The 24,002-nt window shown below is 41.8% G+C and overlaps 1 protein-coding gene and 1 long non-coding RNA gene across 2 annotated transcripts; one reads left to right on the top strand and one right to left on the bottom strand.

The window, feature by feature from the left end:
- Positions 1-314: 314 nt before the first annotated feature.
- Positions 315-22,159, top strand: vax2 (ventral anterior homeobox 2). The gene is made up of 3 exons (XM_029666628.2): positions 315-1,403; positions 5,091-5,278; positions 20,705-22,159. Exons 1-3 carry the CDS (start codon positions 1,154-1,156, stop codon positions 21,194-21,196), a joined length of 930 nt encoding a protein of 309 aa, XP_029522488.1. The 5' UTR covers positions 315-1,153; the 3' UTR covers positions 21,197-22,159.
- Positions 19,081-23,779, bottom strand: LOC115133419 (uncharacterized). Its single transcript, XR_003864205.2, has 2 exons — positions 23,689-23,779; positions 19,081-19,783 (listed from the first exon to the last, which is right to left on the bottom strand). It is a non-coding gene; the product is annotated as an uncharacterized LOC115133419 (long non-coding RNA).
- Positions 23,780-24,002: the final 223 nt, after the last annotated feature.

Below are 24,002 nucleotides of genomic sequence, written 5' to 3'. Positions count from 1 at the left end.
TTTATTTAATTTTTGCCTACATTTTCTAAAATTGGGCCAAATATATTTTTAGGTTCAGTTAACAATTGGACCGAAGTGTTGAGTAAACAAAAAAGGCTGTGGAACCAGTTACTCATTAATAATAATATATATATATATATTTTTTTTTACAGTGAAGGGTTCTTCGGCCTTATACACTTCTTGGAACGTACACGGACTGAAATGTCTGTTTACCAATCAAAGACGAGCAAACCGGATATTACGTTGCTGGTGACAACCTCTTTAAAGTGCACCCTGCCACAACATTATTGTCCATATGACTGTCACACCGTCAAGACAAAGCAAAACTATCGCCACCAAGATTATCTGAACAATCATACAAGATTTCTAGGCTACACACAGTTAATGGCTCGGTCAAGCCTCGCTTGGTTCGTTATGCCCTGACCCTTTCCCCTGTTTGAACGCCCCTCCTCAACATTCTCTACACATACATTATTGCGCTCTCCAAAGGAAGAAGACCCCGAGCAGACCACCAACAACCCAACATCCGTGACCACGCCAAGACAGCTCCACCGAAACCAACAACTCAAACGGTGGTAAATTAACTGATTTCAAGCCCATGCTCAGGGGTGCAAGGTTTATAGGACAAAAAGTGTAATTTCCTGAATGCAGAGAGTGAACTGACTGTGCTGTACAGAGGCTGAGACTGTTCCTCTGCTGGTTACGCGCTCGTCTTTCATTTTATTTATATGTGGGTGAGCAAGTGTAGCACCTCCCAGCTTCTTTGGTCATAGATCTGGTCTCCCCTTGTAGACTATACACTTACTGTACGTACAACATGCATGTTAGATTTAGCGCGGTCCTATAGCTGAGGAGGGACCCTAGGCTTGTCCAAAGGGCCCCCTCATTCTCACCACCATTCACGATCTCTCTCCTGTACTTCGGATCGCAAGATAGTGCTGAAACATGCCGAGACACTTGCAGTGCAGCTCGGTTCCATCCCAGGTCGGCGTGGCGGGTTCTGTTTTTTAACTGGATCTACTCTGGGGCATGGTCTGCCTCACCACAGCTAAAGAGAACTATTGCAAATGACTTAAAGGTGCAAAAGAGTAGCAATAACTGCCCAATAGCGAGGTGAAGAATACAGAAGATCTATACACCAATATTCAAATCGATGTTCGATCAAGCCACGAATATGGGCGATGAGATCGCCGAGGATCGCAACAACCACCGCCTTGGATCCAACTCTCAGTGCCGTGACGGGATAGACAAATGCCATACCGAACTTGGGGGCAGGTCGCCGGTGCAGAGCACAACCGATACCCCGGGTACATCGGCTTCCACCCCGACCTCCTCCAGTGAAGACGGACATGATAAACTTTTAGGAGTGGACCCAGACTACTGCCGGAGGATTTTAGTTCGAGGTTAGTAACGAAATATGATTTATTATTGTTGTGGCGAAAATGGTTATCTATATTGCAAAAAGAGGGCACATATTGTCTTGCATACGTTACTGAACAAAACCAGGTGTTTATAATTATTAATATTTGAGAATTTCCATTAAATTAATTTAATATATGTAATGCATTTGCAAATATACCACTATTGCAATCACAACTACTAATAGCCTAATTCTACAACAACTACTACTACTAGGTTACTAGGCCATGTTACTACACTGCTACTTCTACTATAATACTTTTACGCTTACAAATAAACAAATAGTTGCAGTGATTTATTGTAAATACAATCAAATAAGGTATTTCATATGCAGATGAAGATATAATGCTATATATGTCCAATATACAAAAGGAATATATAGCTAGCCTATATTCTGGCTCCTGATACCTTTTTGAAACAAATTTGCTACACTTAGAAGAAAAAAAATTCTAACGAAATTTGAATGAAAATGATGAACATCTGAGATTAAAATGTACAGTAGAGTTTAGAGATAATGATAACATGTAGCTGCTTTGTACTATATGAATCAACAAATTATAAGTAATTATTGGCAAACAAACTACTTAAAAAAACACACACACAAACCATCATGTGTACTTCTGTGTGGGTTTATTCATTTTTATCTTTGTTTGAGGTAAGGTATTATTACTCAAAATGAAGCAATATGTTGTCCATGCTCTCTTTGATTAAAATAAATTGAGCCCCACCTTTCTAGCCCTATTGCCATCTTTGGATGGAATTCTCCAAAATGTGTAGACTAACTTAATAGTTATTTTAACTATTGTATAAATATATATATATTGTGGTTCTTAGGATCTACAACTTCTTAAAAAGAGAAGGAATGAGAATGAAACAAAACACAAGTTACTATGTTCAATTTCCAAATATATAATTGTGTAATTAGTGGCCTACTCTATGCATGAGTCACACAACTGATATCTCCATAGTTTATTTCTCCATGTCCAAAAATCTTGGAAGTGTATGCGCCATGATGACAATAATGGTTCAATAGTTTGTAGTAAATTATGACAATAATCATTGTGGGGGGGGGGGGGGAACAACATTCCTTTCTCATAACAAAACAACACCATGCCATATTTGTTATATTACTAATTACCTTCCTAATGCGTATTAAAATATAGTAAAATAGTTCCAGGAGTATGCATTTTCAGAAAAGAAAAAGAAGAAACAGTTTGTAAAAGAAAAAACAGTTTGTAAAACGTGAAATTGTCAAAGGTGTGTGCAAAATGACATAAAATACTTATTGCATGTCAAATAGGCTATAGTAGTTATAGGCTATGTGACTGACTGACTTAGAATATAAATTAATTTAATGCAACTCAATAGTTTTGTTCAGAGCGTAATGACGTCTCTTTGCACTGCTCTTTAGTCAGGGCTGTAAAATGCATTACAATGTCAATGTAAACAAACCCTAAAGTAATGCATTTTTTGTTTGTTGTTTAATCCTTAGTGAGATAATATCGCAATTATGAATATGGCTTTCTAAGTAAATAGTCATAGTGAGCAGCAAAAAAAACGTTTATTTTTGAAACGTTTGAACTTGTTGGCCTATTCATAATATTCAAGTTGACCACTTATTTCTAAAATAGCATATCCATGCCCCTTACCCGGATAGATTTCACACCAATGTGAGATGAATATTTGTCATGGATACCGTAACACCATATATCAGTTATAATCACCAAACTATTAGCCCACAAAAACACTGATAAATTAATATTATCTTCTTACAAAAAACAGTTACCCCCCTATTTGTGCACATTTGATTTTCACCAAATGTATAAATTAACCTTTCATTTGAACAACGATAATCATACACATCACCTACAGGAAAGGTCTACATAATTGAATTCATTGCGCGTGCCCCGGGGCTGAATCTGAACAGAAAGCCCGGTAATTGTAGAAGTGAACGGCCTCGGCGGTAGACCGAGATTGATTAGATGTGGTGAGGGCGAGTTGAGCGTTTTTGGCAGAGTTGCTCAGGACACCAAGCTCGCAATACCCGGCGTCACTATTTGTTTTTAAAGCTGATGATTGAATGCGCTAGGTACCGCTTGAGAAGCCGAGGTCAGAGAAAGGTCAGGCGGTCTGTCTATGTGCAAAGTCTCGATGTGCGTGCAAACCGTTTGTAAGGCCCTGCTGCAAAGTTGTACATTTTGAGGATTTTAATATTGGGTATTATGAATGAGTAGATGTTTAGTTAGAAATGATAAATATGCACAATGTTGGAACGGGTCTCTATAGCTCGTGCTAACACCATGGATGCTTGCATGGAAGGTAGACAAGCTCTACGCAGAGACCGTGCCGTATAGGCCCTATAGATGCTATTTCCTCATGAAATGTGCAATATATTGGCTGTAGGGCCTATGTGAATGAACCACATAAGCCCTACGTATAGCCTACAACCCTTCAAATATGATACGGTGGTTACGCATGATGCAGTACGCCTATATAATGTTCTATTATTTCAAGAAATTCAGATTTGTTATATCTTCTATAACTTTGATTCAATTTAAGTTTTGCTGAGGAATTGAAATAGATTTAGAGGCCACATGATTCGACAGATCTAGGCTACTGCTCCTTTGACATATTTATTTTATGGTGGGACCCAGCTTGGTTAGTCTATATGTTTTGCACTTAATAGGTTTTTGGTATTGCATAAATAGCATCTTAGGCATATTCCATACTTGTATATAAAAACACACATTTCACGATGCTTTACTGAACAAAACGATTTCACGTTGTCCCATAAATGTCTATATTTAACGTTGTCTACTGATGCGTCAACTAGCCGGTTACACTATATTCTCCAGGGTGGATTCTAGGACTCATGGCAAATGCAGAGGTTTAATTTGAAATATAACTCTGAGAACATGCTCTCCAAAAATGTAGGCCTACTTGCGCTGAGACAGACAATTACGTACCGGTAGGCCTATAATGTAATAATGGGATAGGGAAGTATATTTCAGTTCTCATTGTTCTGGCTATAACTTTTTGAGAATATTCCCCAAACACGGCAAAAAAAAAGCAAGCTACTATGGTGAATGTGTGAAACTCAGAGGGAGCCTATTCTCCAATTTAAAAAATGGTATACCTTACTTATGTCCAGTTCATTACATACTGCAGCACACTATATTCTCCAGGGTGGATTCTAGGGTGGATTCTGGGACCATTACATACTGCAGCACACTATAGGACCATAGCCTACTCTCAGTTGAAAATATGGAAGAACTATTCTAAGGCATTTTACACGTGATATCTATCTATCTATCTAACGAACGGATATGCCTGTTATCTCTGTAAGGTGCATTGAGTTTTATTTTGGGATAGTGTGATTCTTACAATATATTATCCATCTATTACTTCTTCCCCTTTTATTTTTTTTTTACTACAAACTTGACTAGCCTATATTTCCAAGGAAGACAACTATATGTCAATGTCCTCATACTGAAAACAATGATCACGTCAATAGATTATTATTATTATATATATTGCGTAGGAGCACAATGTTTAACAATATCTTCCTGGTCGGTACAAAAAAGAATGACATTGGTAGCCTACTACAGTATGTGCAACTATAATACGACTTTGGGACATTTCACACACGGTGTCTGGCTGTATATCCACAGATGCCAAGGGCACCATCCGGGAGATCGTGTTGCCAAAGGGTCTGGACCTCGACAGGCCAAAACGAACGCGGACATCATTCACCGCCGAGCAGCTCTACCGACTCGAGCTGGAGTTCCAGCGCTGCCAGTACGTAGTCGGCCGCGAGCGCACTGAGCTGGCGAGGCAGCTGAACCTGTCCGAAACACAGGTAAGAAACATACATCATTTGACAGTCTACGCCTATTTCTTCAGAAGTGGTGCGTTATCGATAATATATCGATATCCTATTGTGCCAATAAAGACAACTTGTATAGGTAACCTTGAGTCCCCATTGTAGGCCTATATATTAGATTGAAAGGTATGCTTTTTTTTTAAGGAAGGCTATCATGATAACTCATCGCTGTGCACAGTCACATTCTATAATGTCTCAGATGTTTTTACACCCAACTTTTGTCATGGAGATGCATCTACTAAGGAGAAAGCACGACGTGTACATCTAACATCATAACCAATGTCTTTTTTTGGAAACTCCAATGGTCATCATGATATAGGCTAGGATTTGCACAAGGGCTCCATTCTTGGGTTCTATCCATGAGTCCATATTGTCAGTGCTGACTTTTCTTAGCGGGAATTCCCAGTAGCTCCATCGCCAGACGTCTCATGTAAATAAACCAAACAACATAACCACCTCGATGCTTTCCAGTAAGTATTCAATACTAATAATTGCCTAATAATAATAACAGGTATTTTGTGTTATTTCAACTTTTTGTTGTTGTAGATACCCGTGGGTTGTAGCCTATAAAACAAACATTAGTCTAGACAACAGTAACAAGGGACAGATGGATGTAGGCTAGGCTGCTATAGCCAGTGCCCTCCACATGAATGATTGAGCAAGGATGGAGAATAACACACAACATGGTGTGAAAGAATAGGGCCTCATTTGTTATGTCAACTGATGCATTACTTTGCCTCTGATCCAATTATACGAGTTATGTCTATATAACTAAACTAGTTACATGTCAAGTTAACATCATTTCCACAATACATTTAGTAGGCTAGACCTAAACGCAATGTGTCGTCCATAAATCCATTCCTGAAAATGAAAGATTGAAAGGGTTCGTGTGAATGAAACCACTTGTTAAATACGCTGTAGGCCCTATTGTCGAAAGGACCGTGTCCAATACCAAGTAGCCTTCAGTTAAACTGCATCTCCCTGACCACTGTTAAGAATCACCTTTATTCGCCACGTACATTTATATGTACCAGGACCTGGTGAAATGGTGCTAACCACAAAACTGAATTTATACAGGCAGAATATCTAAACGAAGAATTTACACATAATCCACATATTCTATAGATACAGCAAAAACTGAACAATTACACATAGGCTAGCTGTAGCCAACATAGCTGATAAAAATGGACAATTGTCCAGCGAATTGATAACCGCTACAGATCAATGGCAATGATGGAGAGGAGACGAGACGAGGAAAGCAAGCTAATACTCTTGGGACGCAAGCAGCCACATTCATGCAATGTTCTTCAGGGCATAGTGGTGGCTGTCAGTGGGAGGGGCCTATTTCTACCACTTTTTAGGGGAAAGAGAATGTATGGGGGTATATAGGTTACTGGGTGGCAGCAATACATCGGTTATAGGTCCTACAGCTTACCCAGACATTCTTTCAGATTGTTTAAAACTATAATAATCACATATTTCTATAGGCAATATTGTCAGTCATAATTTAGCACAGTAACCGAAAGGTTGCAAGATCGAATACCCGAGCTGAGAAGGTATAAATCTGTCGTTCTGCCCCCGAACAAGGCAGTTAACCCACTGTTCCTAGGCCGTCATTGAAAATAAGAATTTGTTCTTTACTGACTTGCCGAGTTAAATAAATAAAGGTAAAAACAAAACAAATATTTCATCTGGAGGCTATTAAAAACAATACCCAGAAGGTGTTGGAGCATTTTAGAGCAATTTCTTGAAGCTGTGTCCATTGAAATTGTGAACTTCGTCTGCTAATATATTTTGCTTTGATTGTTTTGGTCATTTACAACATTGAATAGTCCCAGGAGAAAATTAGCATATAGGCCCTAATCAACAAAAACAAAGAACCACATTAGGCGATTAATCATTCTGTCATTTCTAAAAGCTTTCACTTTTTATGTTTCGGTGAGGTTCAATTTCAGAGTTTATATTTTCACTTTGTTCGAGTAGGCCTCGAGGCTCTTAGCTGTATCTTTATGAGTTGCTGGTATTCAAGGCTTTAAAACGAGTCAAACCAGTGATTTGATTTTCAGGTCCACTTACAGTGCGTTTTAAAGCATTGCCATTTGAGAAGTTATTGCTTATCGGTTTTGAGAGAGTGGTCGTGAAATGTACGATTGAGCGTAGTAATAATAGCTTTTATGAATAATTTATAGTACTAACTCGGCTTAACTAAAGGCAATATTATACTTTGATGGTCAGAAACACGATTTTATCTTCAATTTCAGGAGGAGGTGAGAACTGAAATGCACATTTGGGGAAAAAAATATACTCTGATTTCTGAGTGCGTTTTGGCAACCTCATTCGTATTCATCCTCTCCAAATATTTCCAGTCAGAGTCAAGTTCATTTTACAGCACCATGCAATACATTGTATCCACAACATTCTGATTCTGTAGTGTCCAAGCAGCCTCATAGGCCTGTTGGAGGAGAGGATGTTCACCTATTACTATTGTCAACATATCTACTTTGGCATCCAAACAAACAATATATTTCGAAGTAAAGTCACACCAAGTTATCCAACTAAACAAAACGTTTAATGTTATATCTAGTATCTAGCTCAATATTCCAGTAAACTTCAACCCAAGGCTATCACAAATCCTATTTTTGCTGTTAGCTATGTAGATGTGGGCCTCTGCATGGTTTGGTAACGGCAAAGAGTGTTTACATCAAACGGCTCTTCACTTAGCGCCTACTGAGACATTTAAATGGACTCTTTCTCGTCGATTTCTTTCGATTAAAAAAGATCGGATGAAGTAGATATTACAAATTATTGAATTCATCAAATGCTATACTAGGTCCTACTTGATTTGTCAAGAGATAATAGCCTAATATCAAACTGTAATCGAGTAAATGTAATAGGCTCTTAGCCTGAACCTTAGTGCATCCAACAACGTAATAACATGTAGCCTAATTTAGCCAAGCATGTTTTGTGCTGTAACATATAGCTCAAATTGCTCAATTTAGACATTGGTAGGCCTATTTTATATTCCGTGTTACCAGCACGAAATCTCGGTCACGAAAGGCTTCATTGGGCTTAAAACATGTCGTTTTTATAATGTTTATTAAGTTATCAAAGGCACACCTCATTGGGGGTTGACCTGTGATATTGCACTCACTGGGCATGGACGTCAGTTCAACATGTAGTTTGATTTACATTTGGTTGAGTTGCCAACTAACGTGAATTCAACGTGAAATCAATAACTAAATGTCACTTAATTGGATTTACGTTAAAAGTTTAGTGAAAAATATACGAAATTCCCTTATACGAAATGCCTTTGTTGATGACTTTTTCCAAATTGAATCGAACATCATCACATTCAATCATTTTTGTTGTTGCTGTGGTTGTTGTTGAAATGACTTGAAAACACGTTTTATCCAGTGGGGAATGTGATGTCATTCACGTAAATAGTTTATTGTTCCAAAGTTGACGGATTCCTAAGAGCTAGTGTTTCTGGATATATGCGTTGACAAAGATGTAACTCGAATATGTTTGGTCACTATCAAAATTCCACAGGCAACGAGCTACAGGCTGCATTTACATTTAGCCAAAATGTAATGAAAGATATATGATAATGTCCTTATTTTGCTGTTCGTTCACGTGATAAGCTAAACATCAAACGGTTTGTTTAGATATAGGTATGACATGAATAAGCCATCCTTATAATATAGCATCATGTAAGAAAACTTATTCAATGAGGTGTCAATGTGCTTTGGGCAACCTAAACAGTTTCGCAGTAAAAACAAAGTTAATATCCAGACCAGTTGTGCGTAAAAGCTTTTGAGTTCACCAAGAGACACGAGCTTCATGAAAGCAAACTATTTGAGAGGGGATGAATAACATTAACAGTAAAATCCTCCCTCACTCAGGAAACACCTCGCCTCTCCCCAGAGCCCAGCAGGTGGCTCCCCCTTCCCGCGTAACGCGGCGGGGAGCCCGGCACTCTTCTCACGCTATGGAGGTTGTCTTGGGATGTCTGCGCGGCTACTAGGTATCGCCTACGCCAGGTGCACCTTCCTAGCAGGCTAAACGCTGCCGGTTCACAGGCACTGTAGGGGAGGAGACCGGTTACTTTAGCAGTTAGAGGAGTTACTTGAGCTTTGGTGAAAGTTTCTCATAATTTGCAAATCAGTATTCTAATTTTTTTTGAAACACGATGAATGAGACCAGCGAAGCATGAAGCATCCACTGACTTCACCAGTTATGTTTCAAAGACCTCCGCATTATGACAATTCATATTATATCAGGGGATACATTTATAAAGTGGTTTTTCTATAGCTGCTATGACTGTGACTCCTCTTTTTCGGTTTAGCAGCACTGACTTACTTAGCTGGCAAAATACTCAAATTACATTTCTGGGTGGTTCTGATTCTGAATCCCAAAATTATGCTTGCTTGGTTTTCGTCAATTGTTTTCTCAGACCCTTCTTTTACATTTAAGCTTACAAGTATATTTTGGGTTGACCCTCGGTTAATACCTCCATACAATTTGGAGCCCTTTCATCCCGTCCACTTGCTTTCTCCTCCAATATTTAAACGTGATTCAATTACGTCTATCAATCCACCGAGTAGGCTTTTTCAGCTTGCTTGAAAAACACCAGTCTAAGTGTGTGCCCGAAACAGCGCCTTACTCCCTATATAAAGGGGCCCTACCCCATAGGGCTCTGTTTTAAAAAGAATGCACTATATTCGAAATAGGGTGCCATTTCAGACACACAGTAGACAGGGTCTAATGATTATCTTTCACATCGAGAAATGTTAATGGCGTTCATTATGTATGCTATACATTCTACAATGTGAGGAATGAAGATATCTTATTGGTGGGTGGTGGTCCTAGGAGGAATGGAGATGTCTTATTGGTGGGTGTGGGGGCCCTAGGAGGAATGGAGAGGTCTTATTGGTGGGTGGTGGCCCTAGGAGGAATGGATATGTCTTATTGGTGGGTGGTGGCCCTAGGAGGAATGGAGATGTCTTATTGGTGGGTGGTGGCCCTAGGAGGAATGGAGAGGTCTTATTGGTGGGTGGTGGCCCTAGGAGGAATGGAGATGTCTTATTGGTGGGTGGTGGCCCTAGGAGGAATGGAGAGGTCTTATTGGTGGGTGGTGGCCCTAGGAGGAATGGAGATGTCTTATTGGTAAGTGGTGGATCTGGTAGGACAACACTTTTAGCACCATTTACTGAAATGACTTTTCCCTCTGACTGAAATGATGGTCTAGACTGAAACAATTATGTTTGACAAAATACTTAAGCGAATGAGGGTTTATCTTTTTACTCTTGTTTAAATGAGGACAAGATATCGTAATCTGTCACCTGACAGGCTCTCAACCCCTTTGGACATAAAGAAGTTGCGTCAACATAGTTTCCATGTTATTTCAACTTGACTATTACGTTATTTTATTGTTCAAAACTGGTTGGATTTTGGGAAATGAGACAGTTATGCATATAGCTGCCCAGAAACCTCTCTTTACCTACCCAACACTCTTCCCATCCCAACTGAGTTTACCATCACCAGGGACCATTTTACTTACATTGCAATGTATCAATATATTGTTCTCTGCTGCCCATCCGTGGAAAAGCCATGGAGTTAATGGTGGAAGGGGGTGTTTAAAACTGGTTTAATCCCGGGCTGGGACAAGTGGTAGAAGGCTAAGTGACAAAATGTTTTTAGCGAGCAGCTATGGCCAAACATTTGGGTGTATTTTGATCTTTCAAGGCAGCAAAGCTTGCTAACATGCACAATCAGATGGGCCGTTTGAGCTGCTGGAAAACATCCACAACCAAAGTGTGTTTTAGAGACTTGTGTGTGAAGTACAGTAAGTGCTTGTGTGTGTATTGTTGATCATGTCTAGAGTGGTACGCAACCTCCAACCCTGTGTTCTGCAGAACTGAATGCAAGATAAAGACAGAGATATGAAATGCCGGAAACAAACTGTCGAAACAAGGGCTCATTTATTCTATGCTGTACTGACCCTAGATCTTCGCGCTTGAGAGAGAGAGATACCGAGAGAGAGATACAGAGGCAGAGGGACTGACCGACAGAGATAGAGAGAGCAGAGTCCCAGAGAGTGGATCTGATCCTAATCTTACTAAAGCCCTGTGAGGAGATAGGATCGAGGACATATTAAAAAAGATGCATAACACCTCTGTTTTGAAACATCAGCTTGTCTGAATCCTATATACACACAGACATCCCTACTAATACCTTCTCTGCTGACAAACATCCCTCTGTCACTTCTCCTTCTGGGGAGCTCAGCTCTTTAGACCCGACCCACAGTAACCGTCTTAGTGCACCACGGGTACACGAGTGGCCATATGTGTGCAGGGGCCAGGAGTTTTCCCTAGCCACGTTGAATAACCGGACCAGGGATAATTCCAGGGCCTATGTAAAGTTTCCATATATACTGTAGTACAGAGTCTCTTTTTTTTTTAAACAGCAGCAGTTGGGCTTCTAGAGCAGGTTTTGGGGTCAGTTGGAGTTGAAAGCAGTCAAACCAGGAAGCAAATTGAAATTCCAATTCAATAATTTAAAGAAGGGTATATAGTTTTAATGACCTCATTTTGGGATTTTCAAATTTGTAATTGTATTTATTATGGATTCTTCCTGGGGTCCAGCAAAAAAAAAGCAGTAATACATTAACAAAAATAATACAAAAATCAATATCATCATAACAGATTTCACAACACATTAAGTGTGTCCCCTCAGGCCTCTTCTCTACTACCATATATTTATAACACTAAATCTATGTGTACATGTGTGTATAGTGCGTTTGTTATCGCGTGTCTTTGTTTTTTGTTGCTTCACAGCCCCCGCTGTATTTTTATCTGTTTTTGAAATCTAATTTTAATGCTGGCATGAGTTACATGATGTGGAATAGAGTTTCATGTAGTCATGACTCTTTGTAGTACCGTGCACCTCCCATAGTCTGTTCTGGACTTGGGGATTGTGAAGAGACCTTTGGTTGGCATGTCTTGTGGGGTATGCATGGGTGTCAGAGCTGTGTGCCAGTAGTTCAAACAGACAGCTCGGTGTATTCAACATGTCAATAACTCTCACAAATACAAGTAGTGATTGAAGTCAATCTCTCCTCCACTTTGAGCCAGGAGAGATTGACATGCGTATTATTAAGGTTAGCTCTCTGTGTACATCCAAGGGCCAGCCGTGCTGCCCTGTTCTGAGCCAATTGCAATTTTCCTAAGTCTCTTTTTGTGGCACCTGATAACAGGATTGAACAGTAGTCCAGGTGCAACAGAACTAGGGCCTGTAGGACTTGTTTTGTTGAAAAAGCAGAGCAGCACTTTTTTTACGGACAGACTTCTCCCCATCTAAGATACCATTGTATCAATATTTTTAGAACATGACAGTTTACAATCCAGGGTTACACCAAACAGTTTAGTATCCTCAACTTGCTCAATGTCCACATTATTTATTACAAGATTTAATTGAGGTTTAGGGTTTAGTGAATGATTTGTTATAGTTTTTGAAATATTTCGGGGAACGCATGGCTCTTGACTTTCGCCTCTCCCGAGTTCGAACAAGAGTTGCAGCAATGGGACAAGACTGCCAATTAGATATCATGAAATTGGGGAGAAAAAAGGTTAAAATACGAAAAATACAAAAAACCTGAGATTCTTCACATATACTAGTCTGTGCTGTTGTCACTCATTCATTGCTTTGCTGTCGGGACTTTCATTGGTTGCCTTGTGCTATCACCAAGGATGCAAAAAGCAGGGGTCTGAGTGTGTGTCTGTCTCTCTCTCCTTTCTCTCTCGGACTCTGTCTCTCTCTGTGTGTGTATGTACATAGTATGTGGACACCTGCTCGTCGAACATCTCATTCCAAAATCATGGGCATTAATATGGATTTGCCACTCTTTTGGGAAGGCTTTCCACTAGATGTTGGAACATTGCTGCTGCGACTTGCTTCCATTCAGGCACAAGACCAAAAGTGAGGTTGGGCACGGATGTTGGGCGATTAATCCTGGATCGCAGTGTGCATTCCAATTAATCCCAAAGGTGTTCAATGGGGTTGAGGTTAGGGCTCTGTGCAGATCAGTCAAGTTCTTCCACATCAATCTTGACAAACCATTTCTGTATGGACCTCACTTTGTCCACATGGGTATTGTCATGCTGAAACAGGAAAAGGCCTTATCCAAACTGTTGACACTAAATTGGAAGCATAGAATCGTCTAAAATGTTATTGTATGCTGTAGCGTTAAGATTTCCCTTAAGGAACTAAAGGGCCTAGTCCGAACCATGAAAAACAGTCCCTGAAATAGACAAATCCACTAATTTGAAGGGACGTCCACATACTTTTGGCCATGTAGTGTATGTGTGTGTGTGTGTGTATCTGAATGTTTTTCGCTGTGCATTGTTCTCAGTAACTCCCAGACATTGTCTGGCTAGTCGTCTGGAGCACGGAGGGCACAGGGCATTACGTAGTCCTACAGATGTAGGAGAATGAGAGAGGGGACGAGACAGAGGCAGGGATTGTATAAAAGCTGAAAGAGTAGGACACATTTTTAGGAAGGAAGGGAGACAGACAGACGAGGGCCTAAACCAGTTACAAATGTTGTTGCATTGTCTATTCATTGCCGGGCTATTCATTATTTTAAAAGTGTGATCAAGAGTTTAAGGAATTTTATGTACAGTGATTGATGTCCTACTCTGGCCTTGTACAGTCTCATGTTGTAAAACTGACGTTCAACACATTTGACACAGCGTTGTGATACAACTGATATTTTTTTTGTGATACATCAGAGATATTATCTGCACAAAAACGTTTACACAGCCATTGTTTGGTGTCTCCAAAACGCTTTCGTAATGTATATTCTTTTGGTGCAACAAATCTCTTTGAAGGATGTGTGTGTGCATGCGTGCAAGGCCTTCATTTCATTCACCGGGAAATAGCATAACGCAATTATCTCATTGGATTAGGAAGAACAACAAGCCGAATTGGTTTATCTAAACCTCGACATCATAGGACCTTAGGACGAAGGGCTTGGCCCACCCCCGGGCTGGGGCGGTGGGTGGGATGGGGAGGGGGACAGAGCGCGGAGCAGAGGGCCTAATAATAGTCCCAAGTGCTTTTGCGCTAAGGAGGATTAGGGAGCTACATCTACCAGTGAGTGGCTAAGATGGGGTCGACCCTTGGCTGAACCTGCCTGGACATGTGTTTCAGTAATGCAAAGGAGGGATTGAGGGATGAGGGCAAAGGAGCAAGGGCACGAGGGCGAGAGGATGAGCAGGTGAAAAAAGGTGAAAAAGATGACGTGATAGGAGGTAGGAGATATAGGAGGTAGGAGATATAGGGGGTAGGATATATAGGGGGTAGGATATATAGGGGGTAGGAGATATAGGGGGTAGGAGATATAGGGGGTAGGAGATATAGGGGGTAGGAGATATAGAGGGTAGGAGTTAGAAATTGAAACTGGGGCCATGTTTGGATGAGGTCCCAGGTGTTAGAACAGAACGTGGGATTGGAGATAGAGAGAGAAGGGCTGTGAAGGAAAAGGAACATTTGTCATATTCACCCATGTACAATGTTACCGTACCGTATCCATAGAGAACATTTTGTAATTGCTACCATACAGTATTCTTATAGGAAATAAAGTCATTGTTACCATAGTTTCCCTATAGAAAAGGGCCATACAGTCATACAGTTTTGCTATAGAAAACGAAGTCATTGTACTCCTAGACCGAGGCCAGGCGGTCTGATGTTCATCACATGTGTAGGATCAGCGGGGTCGCGGGGGAACATTGAGCCTCTTCCAGGGTCACAGAAAGTGTTCGAAATATTGTCAGCAGGTGTCCGTCCTGCTTAATGGAGCCAGGCTTTTCCACCCCACAGACTCTCTTTTAAGAGATTAGCTAGCTTCTCACTAGTACACCCAATTATTGGGTCACAACTACAGCCTTTAGTAGCTTTATAGGGCATTGATAAAGCCTTCATAAGAACTACATGGAGGCTTAGAAACAAAGTCATCCTAGACAAAGGGTGAGAAAAGTGTTACCACATTTTGGCCAGCCTAATCCTTTATATATGTATTTTTATAGCATTCCATTTTCTAATGAATCATTCTGATGTGTAGGTTTGATGTCTTCATTAGACACGATCAGAACGATTCATGACACCGGTTATCTGTCTGCATGTATAGCCGGTGTTGCGTTGCTGATGTGACTGTAAATAGTGTGACATCCATCTCTTGAGCTGCTTCAGTTCGGTAGACTCACATATGGACTCCCAGTTGACCTTTGCCCTGGGTTAGTTAGCCCTAGCAGGTGGCTCAAACTAACACCACTCCATCCCTGCTTGTTTTTTGCTTGTGTTGTTGTGGTTTGGCAGTGTTTAGTACTAGTGGACTCAGGATTATCCAGCTCTGTCCTGCACACTCTGTCTTGCCCTACCTGCTCTACTCTAACCCTTGTGTTGTGAGATGGAGTGTGTAGTGGTGGACACTGGCCTACTACCCTGTAGCAGTCCAGCTATCCAGAATGTTCTGCTTGGACTCTATCCTCTCCTCTCCTACCTCTGTTCTAACCACCCCTGCCCAGCCTTGCTCTGCCCTGGCTGTGCCCCGGCTGTGCCCTAGCAGAGCAGAGAGCAGAGGGGAGCGGAAGAGCTGCAGGGCAAATCCAGGTCATTGCCAGGCCAGCTCTCCCCCTCTCTCTCTCTGTAATCTCTGCCCTAGCTCTGAACCCTGGATCTCATTAGGATGGATTTATTTCCAATAGTGTATTTGTACGAGAGGGTAGAGATTTGTTTTCTTTCTCTTTTCATAATTCCCCCCCCCCTTTCCCTCCCATAGTAGTCCCCTGTAAACCCCAGGGTTTTTCCTCAAGCGGATGACTGTGATATGAACGGCCCGGCGCCCTCCAGCCTCCCCGCATCTCAGTCCCTGGCTAAGCCCCGCCCCACCGAGGAGGCGGAGAGCGGTGATTGTGGGTTTTCACCCAATGGGGAGGCATTAGGGACACAAGACTCCATCTGAGGTTTTGGTTTGAGAAACCCTGGTGTGGGAAGTGGTGTTTTTAGCTTAGGCAGATGCACTATATACATAAAGAGGGTTAAGACAAGACAGAGACTATGTGGATTGAGGCCCAGGTCTTTACTCTAAGTCTAAGATGTGGCATCAGTGTCCTTCTTAGCGGGGGAAGATTCCTTCCCAATCTCATTATACACATACTAATGGAACCTCTGAGACGACAGTGACCTGAAGTCCTGAGACTTAACTAACCACCAGGACCGCAGGTGTAAACAACAGTTTTATTCAGGGTTGTGGTCAATTCCATTTCAGGTCAATTTAGAAATGTAACTGAATTCCAATTCCACACTTTCCTGATTTGAAAGGCATTGAAGAGAATTGGAATTTCAGTTTACTTCCTGAATTGACTGGAATTTAAATGGAATGAACCCCAACCCCGTAAACAACAGTTCTATCATATAGCTTTCATCTGTCCAGTCAGACTCTTTAACCGAGTTAATCTTTTTCTTGATTCTACCTCCATTGTCCTCCTCCTAGAGTGTCTAAATACTTTCCCCTCTCTCTTCAAGGTTACCAGAGATTATGTGTGTGAGTAAATGTTAAAGAGAGAGTTGTGGTGGGGACTGGGGAGGTTTCTGTCCTGTGGTTGCCATCGGTTGCATGTTTTATATACATATGGCCTCTCTGTGACTGCTGTGTGATGTGAATGCAGCAGCTCAGCTCTTGGTCGTATTGTGTTGTGTGTGTGTCCTGTACTTGCCATGCTGCTGCTAATCATTTCGGTTCGCTAGGTCCTATTCATCATTGATGCTTTCCAAATGGAACCCTATTCTCTAGTGCACTATATAAGGAGTAGGTTGCCATTGGAACGCAACCCACGATAGCCCCTCCTCCGTGTGTAGGCTAGGCTATACGGCGTGTGCACTGACTTGAGAGATGGCATGTTCAAAGCCACATCCTTACATTATTCTGCCTGCCAAAATCAGCAAATTGTTGTGAAACGTTAATAATATTACATGAACACTTTATGGTGTCTAGCTGCAAAATGGAAGCCGCTTGGTGCTCAGTCTGCTGTACCAATGGCCATATCCCTTTTTTAGCTGGATTAGATAGCAGGGTTGTCAAAATAAACAGGCGATGCGTTGATGGTCGCAGAGCATGTGAATACTATGCAGGGGTGTCATGTACCCCAGAAATCTGAGGGGGGCAGAACGTATGAGGATGGCTGTGGGGTTGGAGAATTTAGCATTTTTCAAATACCTGAAACAGCTTTTTTCCCTGCAATCTAGAGCCATAATCATTCAGCTTAATTCTATGTAAAAATAATAATAAAGATATATACACTACCGTTCAAAAGTTTGAGGTCACTTAGAAATGTTCTTGTTTTTGAAAGAAAAGCAATTTCTGTCCATTAAAATAACACCAAATTGATCAGAAATACAGTGTAGACATTGTTAATGTTGTAAATGACTATTGTAGCTGGAAACTGCAGATTTTTTATGGAATATCTACATAGGCGTACAGAGGCCTATTTTCTGCAACCATCACTCCAGTGTTCCAATGGCATGTTGTGTTAGCTAATCCAAGTTTATAATTTTAAAAGGCTAATTGATCATTAGAAAACCATTTTGCAATTATGTTAGCACAGCTGAAAACTGTTCTGATTAAAGAAGCAATAAAACTGGCCTTCTTTAGAGTAGTTGAGTATCTGGAGCATCAGCATTTGTGGGTTCGATTACATGCTCAAAACCTTTCTTCTGAAACTCGTCAGTCTATTCTTGTTCTGAGGAATAAAGGCTATTCCATGCGAGAAATTGTAAAGAAATTGAAGATCTCCTACAACGCTGTGTACTACTCCCTTCACAGAACAGCGCAAACTGGCCCTAACCAGAATAGAAAAAGGAGTGGGAGGCCCCGGTGCACAACTGAGCAAGAATACAAGTACATTAGTGTCTAGTTTGAGAAACAGACGCCTCACAAGTCCTCAACTGGCAGCTTCATTAAATAGTACCCGCAAAACACCAGTCTCAACGTCAACAGTGAAGAGGCGACTCCAGGATCCTGGCCGTCTAGGCAGAGTTGCAAAGAAAAAAGCCATATCTCAGACTGGCCAATAAAAATAAAAGATTAAGATGGGGAAAAAGAACAGAAACTGGACAGAGGAACTCTGTCTGGAGTCGCCTCTTCACTGTTGACGCTAAGACCGGTGAGAGTGGGGGGAGAGAGAGAATTAGAGGGAGCATACTTAAATTTACACAGGACACCAGATAAGACAGGAGAATTACACCAGATATAACAGACTGTCCCCAGCACATAGACTATTATAGTATAGATGGCGGAGGGGGGGGGGGGGGGGGATCAGGAGACACTGTGGGGGATGTCAACAGACCAACTTACTACCCTGAGACAAGGCTGAGTATAGCCCACGAAGATCTCCTCCATTGCACGAGTTGCATGTTCAATAATAATTGTTAACATGATTTTTTAAAATAAAATCCAACATGTAATTATCTGTAAGATCCCTCAATAGAGTTGTGAATTTCAAGCACAGATTCAACCACAAAGACCAGGGAGGTTTTTCAATACTTCGCAAAGATTTGCACCGATTGGTAGATGTGTAAATATAAAAACATAGACACTGAATATCCCTTTGAGCACGGTGAAGTTATTCATTAGGATTTGGATGGTGTATCAATACACCCAGTCACTATAAAGATACAGGCCTCCTTCCTAACTCAGTTGCTGGAGAAGAAGGAAATTATGGTGATTTTAAAGCAGAGTTTAATGGTTTTGATCATGAGAAAACTGAGGATGGATCAGCAACATTGTAATTACTCCACAATATTAACCCAAATGACAGTGAAGGGAATAAAAATATTCCAATACATGCCTCCTGTTTGCGTGATCTTTTTGTCCTGAATACAAAGCGTTAAGTTTGGGGCAAATTCTTATACAACAAATCACAGGTTCATGACAGGTCACCCATTGAATGGTGTCATGAGCAATACAATTCACCAGGCAAAACTTGATCAAAAATATGAATAACAGCTGCCTGGCGGCGCCACAATCGCGGTGATATAATTTGCGGTGATATGGTCTCTGCAAAAGTCAGGGCATTCATACTTCTTGCACTTCGCCGAGCAGAGCTGTTGTGAAGGAAGTTGTCAAGGAGGTGAGTTTGTGTTTATACAGGACCTCCCGCCCTCACCTACCATGCAAATGCGGAGCTAGACGGAGCCCTCCGCATTGTTACAACATTTGAGAGGCGGACGGCGACGTGGCATAGAGCATCAGGCCTGCGTCACACCATCCACAAAGCGCCTCCGACCACATTTTCGGATCAAACATAAATTGGCTCAAAGAGTTGGCTCCGACCAGAGCGCTGCAGCTCAGACCTTCGCTGTTTGGACCGACAGCCTGCGTCTTGTGTTCCTGCTCCAGGTTATAAAGGAGGCAGAGGGCGAAAACTGCAACGAAAGAGAGAGCATAGTTAGGGGATGCTCCAATCACAGGAGGAGGGTGACTCAAAAAAAGTTTGTACAATTAAGCATAGACCACCTCCAAATCACAGCACAATCAGAAATCAATCAGAAATCTATTAAGGCCAATCATTTGTGAGAGCATGCAAAGATCAGATTCACTAACTCTAACTTTCACTGGCTGACAAGGTCCCCATTCCATTCCAATCGCACACGGACTCCTCCCCCCTGTCTCTATTAGGCACCTTAGTGAGAGAGATGAGGGTAAAACCATCCAATCGTGGTCAAACCCAGTCAGGAAAACAACAGTGTTGATCCAATGAGGTGTACTTGGGATTGCCTTTGTATGTATGATGCTTGTGTCTGTGGGTGTAAGGATGGCGAGGCACTTTTGTATTGTGTGTCACCAACGTGTGCATACTGTGGGCATATCATGTGCTTTACCTTAGCCTCCACTGAAAGCCTTTTAGTAATGTCCTTGGTAACTCTCTCAATTTGGAGCTGCCTTCTTGACAAAGACTCCCTTGAAAATGTGATCTTTTTACAACTTCTGGATTAAAGTTTCATTAACAGAATTAACTGAAATCCAGTGATGGCTAAGATGATCGGTGAGAAAGAGTCTGGGGCGGCCTAGCAGTTAAGAGCTTTGAGCCAGTAACCAAAAGGTCGCTGATTCGAATCCCTCAGCCAACTAGGTACAAAATATGTCAATGTTCCCTTGAGCAAGGCCCTTAACCCCAACTGCTCTGGATAAGTGACAAAATATAATGTGTTTGTATGGTTTTAACGGGACAAAAGTAAGAGTTATTATTTACCCTGTTGTCAGCTGTTTTAGTGAACCAAACCATTTCATTAATAAAACCATGTTTTAACCCTTTAGCATTTCTCTCCCTTCTTCTGTCCTTCCAGGTCAAAGTGTGGTTTCAGAACCGTCGTACCAAGCAGAAGAAAGACACAACCAAAGACTCTGACAAGCGCTCCTCCTCCACCTCCGAGTCGCTGGCCACCTGTAACATCCTGCGCCTCCTTGAGCAGGGGCGCCTCCTCTCCGCCCAGCCCCACAACCCCCTACTGGGCACCCACCACCCAGGAAACGGCTCTCTTTTAGGCAGCCCCGGAGGCTCCTCCTCGCCGGGTAGCAGCACACCACCGAGAAATGGCGTTCATGGCATGGGCGGGACTTTCGGACTGTCGTTGCCCTCCCTGGGTGGGACTGCGCCCTCGTCGCGTCTGGGCGTGCCGCCGTCGCACTCACTGTGCTTCTCCATGCCACTGCTAGGGGGTGCTCATCATGAACTGGCATCCGGGTATGGGTGCGGATCCTCTGCGTTCGAACCCTACATGCGGCTGGACAGGATCTCCAAGGATGGCGATCTGACTGGGAAGAAGACAGTTTCCTAAGGGGCGGCTACTTGGGGTTTTGGGATGGGGTTAGGATGACTCCCCCCCTCTCTCCCTCCATCCGGTCTACCACCACCTATCCACACACCAACATTGTTGTCCGTCGTTGGTTGGATCACCAACATCATTGTCCAAGATTGGCTGACAAGGATGGACAGACAGACAGCTGGGTGGAGGTGCACCTCAGAAGGAGCAGGGCTATCCTTGCACAGCTGTGTTGTCATTGGTTGCACCCTGTACCCATCCGTTCTCCAGCTACTTGCTACTGAATATCGTCTATAGATTACATTACAAGGAGTGCAACCAGTTACCCCTTCAATACATTACATACTTCCCAGAAAAATCATCATGTGTGGCAGCTTTCTGCCAGAACGTTCTAAGTCAAATAATCATACACTTTAGCAGTTTCTAATATTAGTTCGTATTGTATAGTGTCCAACACTGATTCCTGTAAATTCTTTATTTGGTTGGTTCTGTGTGTGTTTTAAAATGTGGACAAATGGTGTGTAAACTAAAGCTAGTCTTAGGTCAAGTCCATGCTAAGAAATATAAAAAGAAAAGGTACTGGGGATATGTCCTCGCCAAAGTAATGGGTTAGCGATAGCGCTGTTAGCTTCATCTCTGCTCTGCGCTACACCCTCACGTTGTTTTGTCGTACAATTAACTGGAGTAAATTCGAGGTCAACCTGATGAGCTTGACCCACTGACCTTTTATCCCCTCCCATGAGATGAACTCTTGATATGTAATTCACCAGTGAAGCAGTATCACTTTGCCCGCAGTATGCGTTACCATTGGCTACAGAGACTACTAAAGCAAGCAGGTTACCCTGACGACCCCCGTTCAGATAATCTCAGAATGTTTTGGAACACAAAGGGTTTATCATCATGGGGGGGTGGGGGATTTGTATTTGTTTTTAGTGTACATAAAATGCAACCCATCTATCCGGTACGTATACTACCGCATCACCTGGTATTCATCACTCATTCTCTTGTGGTTGAATGTTGATCACCTAGGTTTGGTGCACAGACAGACAGACAGACAGACAGACAGACAGACAGACAGACAGACAGACAGACAGACAGACAGACAGACAGACAGACAGACAGACAGACAGACAGACAGACAGACAGACAGACAGACAGACAGACAGACAGACAGACAGACAGACAGACAGACAATTCCTACCTAACCGGTCCATATCAATACTTCTCCTTATCTCATGGAACTCTGTGTGTGATGTTCTGATAGGTCAACACACACAGGATGCAGTACGCGTCATCGCTTTTTAACTGTTTTTAATGTAAATGTTTTCTCAGATTGGTACTTTCAAAGCCAGTTGCTTCTTTTTCCCTTCTCTTGTTGTTATTATTTAACAATGGTATTTGGCTATTCCCTCCCAGACACTCTCCCGTGCACAAGACTCATCCATTGTTTGATTTCCATTAATTTAACTTTGATATAAAGCACTTTATGTTCCTAGATGCTTTTCTCCATTTTTCTCCCTTTTTTTCTGGTTGAAAGTTTGTTCTCATGAAAGTTATTTGAGATCTTGAGACATCAGATATTTACAGGTTGTATCACAAATGGCACCCTTTTCCCCATATAGTGCACTACTAATCCTCCCTACGGTCACTCTCCCATAGGTACAGTTTTAAATGCAATGGATTTGGACTACCCACTACCCATTGACGTGGCACGTAGCCTATTGCTTGGAGTGTTGGGCCAGTAACTCAAAGGTTGGTAGATCAAATCCCCAAGCTAAAAATCTGTCGTTCTGCCCCTGAACAAGGCAGTTAACCCACTGTTCCTAGGCCGTCATTGTAAATAAGAATTTGTTCTTAACTGACTTGTCTGGTCAAATTAAAAAGACCGCTTAAGAGTTAGTTACAGGTTCTGGATTCAGTTGTTGAACATACACAAGCAGGAGGACACATGTTTTGATTTGGCCCAAAGAGACCTGAAGCTCTGAGCCGTAATGACTGTGACCAGACAACTTTCTTCCCTATGCTCTGGCCATTCATATTTCATATATTCATATATTTATATGCTTGCTTTTAAGGTCAGTTGACTCTCTTCATGGAGTCACAATAGGCCACATAGATAGGGGGCTCAAGATGGCTCTATCTCTTCTTCTCGTGAGGTCCCTGGTTGCTACATGATGACATCAATAAAAAATGGCCAACCTCATCTTCACAAATAAACGCTGAGGTAGGCTACAGTGTTTGGTTGTAATTTTCCCATGTTAAGCCTAACGTTTATTAGGGATACACTGATATTACGTTTTTGGCCGATACCAATGTCAAATATTTTCTTTGCCAAAAAACCCGATAAGATAACCGATATTTAATATTTTAGCAGCCTTAGAAGCATTCTAGTACAGTTAAATAGTTTAAACACACACACATACACTAACCAAAAAGTTATTTTGTTGGCATTTACGTATGTCCCCATTAACAGTAAAACATAATCAAAACCTATTTCTTTCACTTACCTGCTGTGCTGTTTCGTTGTTCATTTGTTCAGTCGTTTCATGCTCAACCAGGATTATCATACATGTCAAGCATTGAAGTTTCAGCTCAGTCTGTCCGTCTGTGGCCTCTCTTCCTCGGTGGGCACTGTCACTGTGTCCATTTCCATCTTGTCCAGCTGTGTCTGTAACATTTCACGTAAACCCTGTTTCTTGTCTGCATCGAAGTAGCGGTCCTTGTATCTAGCATGGTGGCAACACAGTAAAGAGCCTCAGAGAGAATGACACCTAATCGCTTGTTCACAGCCTCTAGTAGAGTACTTTTTCAAGTTTTAACC

The sequence above is a fragment of the Oncorhynchus nerka genome, linkage group LG8 (genome assembly GCF_034236695.1).
Source record: "Oncorhynchus nerka isolate Pitt River linkage group LG8, Oner_Uvic_2.0, whole genome shotgun sequence".
NCBI lineage: Eukaryota > Metazoa > Chordata > Actinopteri > Salmoniformes > Salmonidae > Oncorhynchus > Oncorhynchus nerka.
This window is presented reverse-complemented; position numbering and strand designations above follow the sequence as displayed.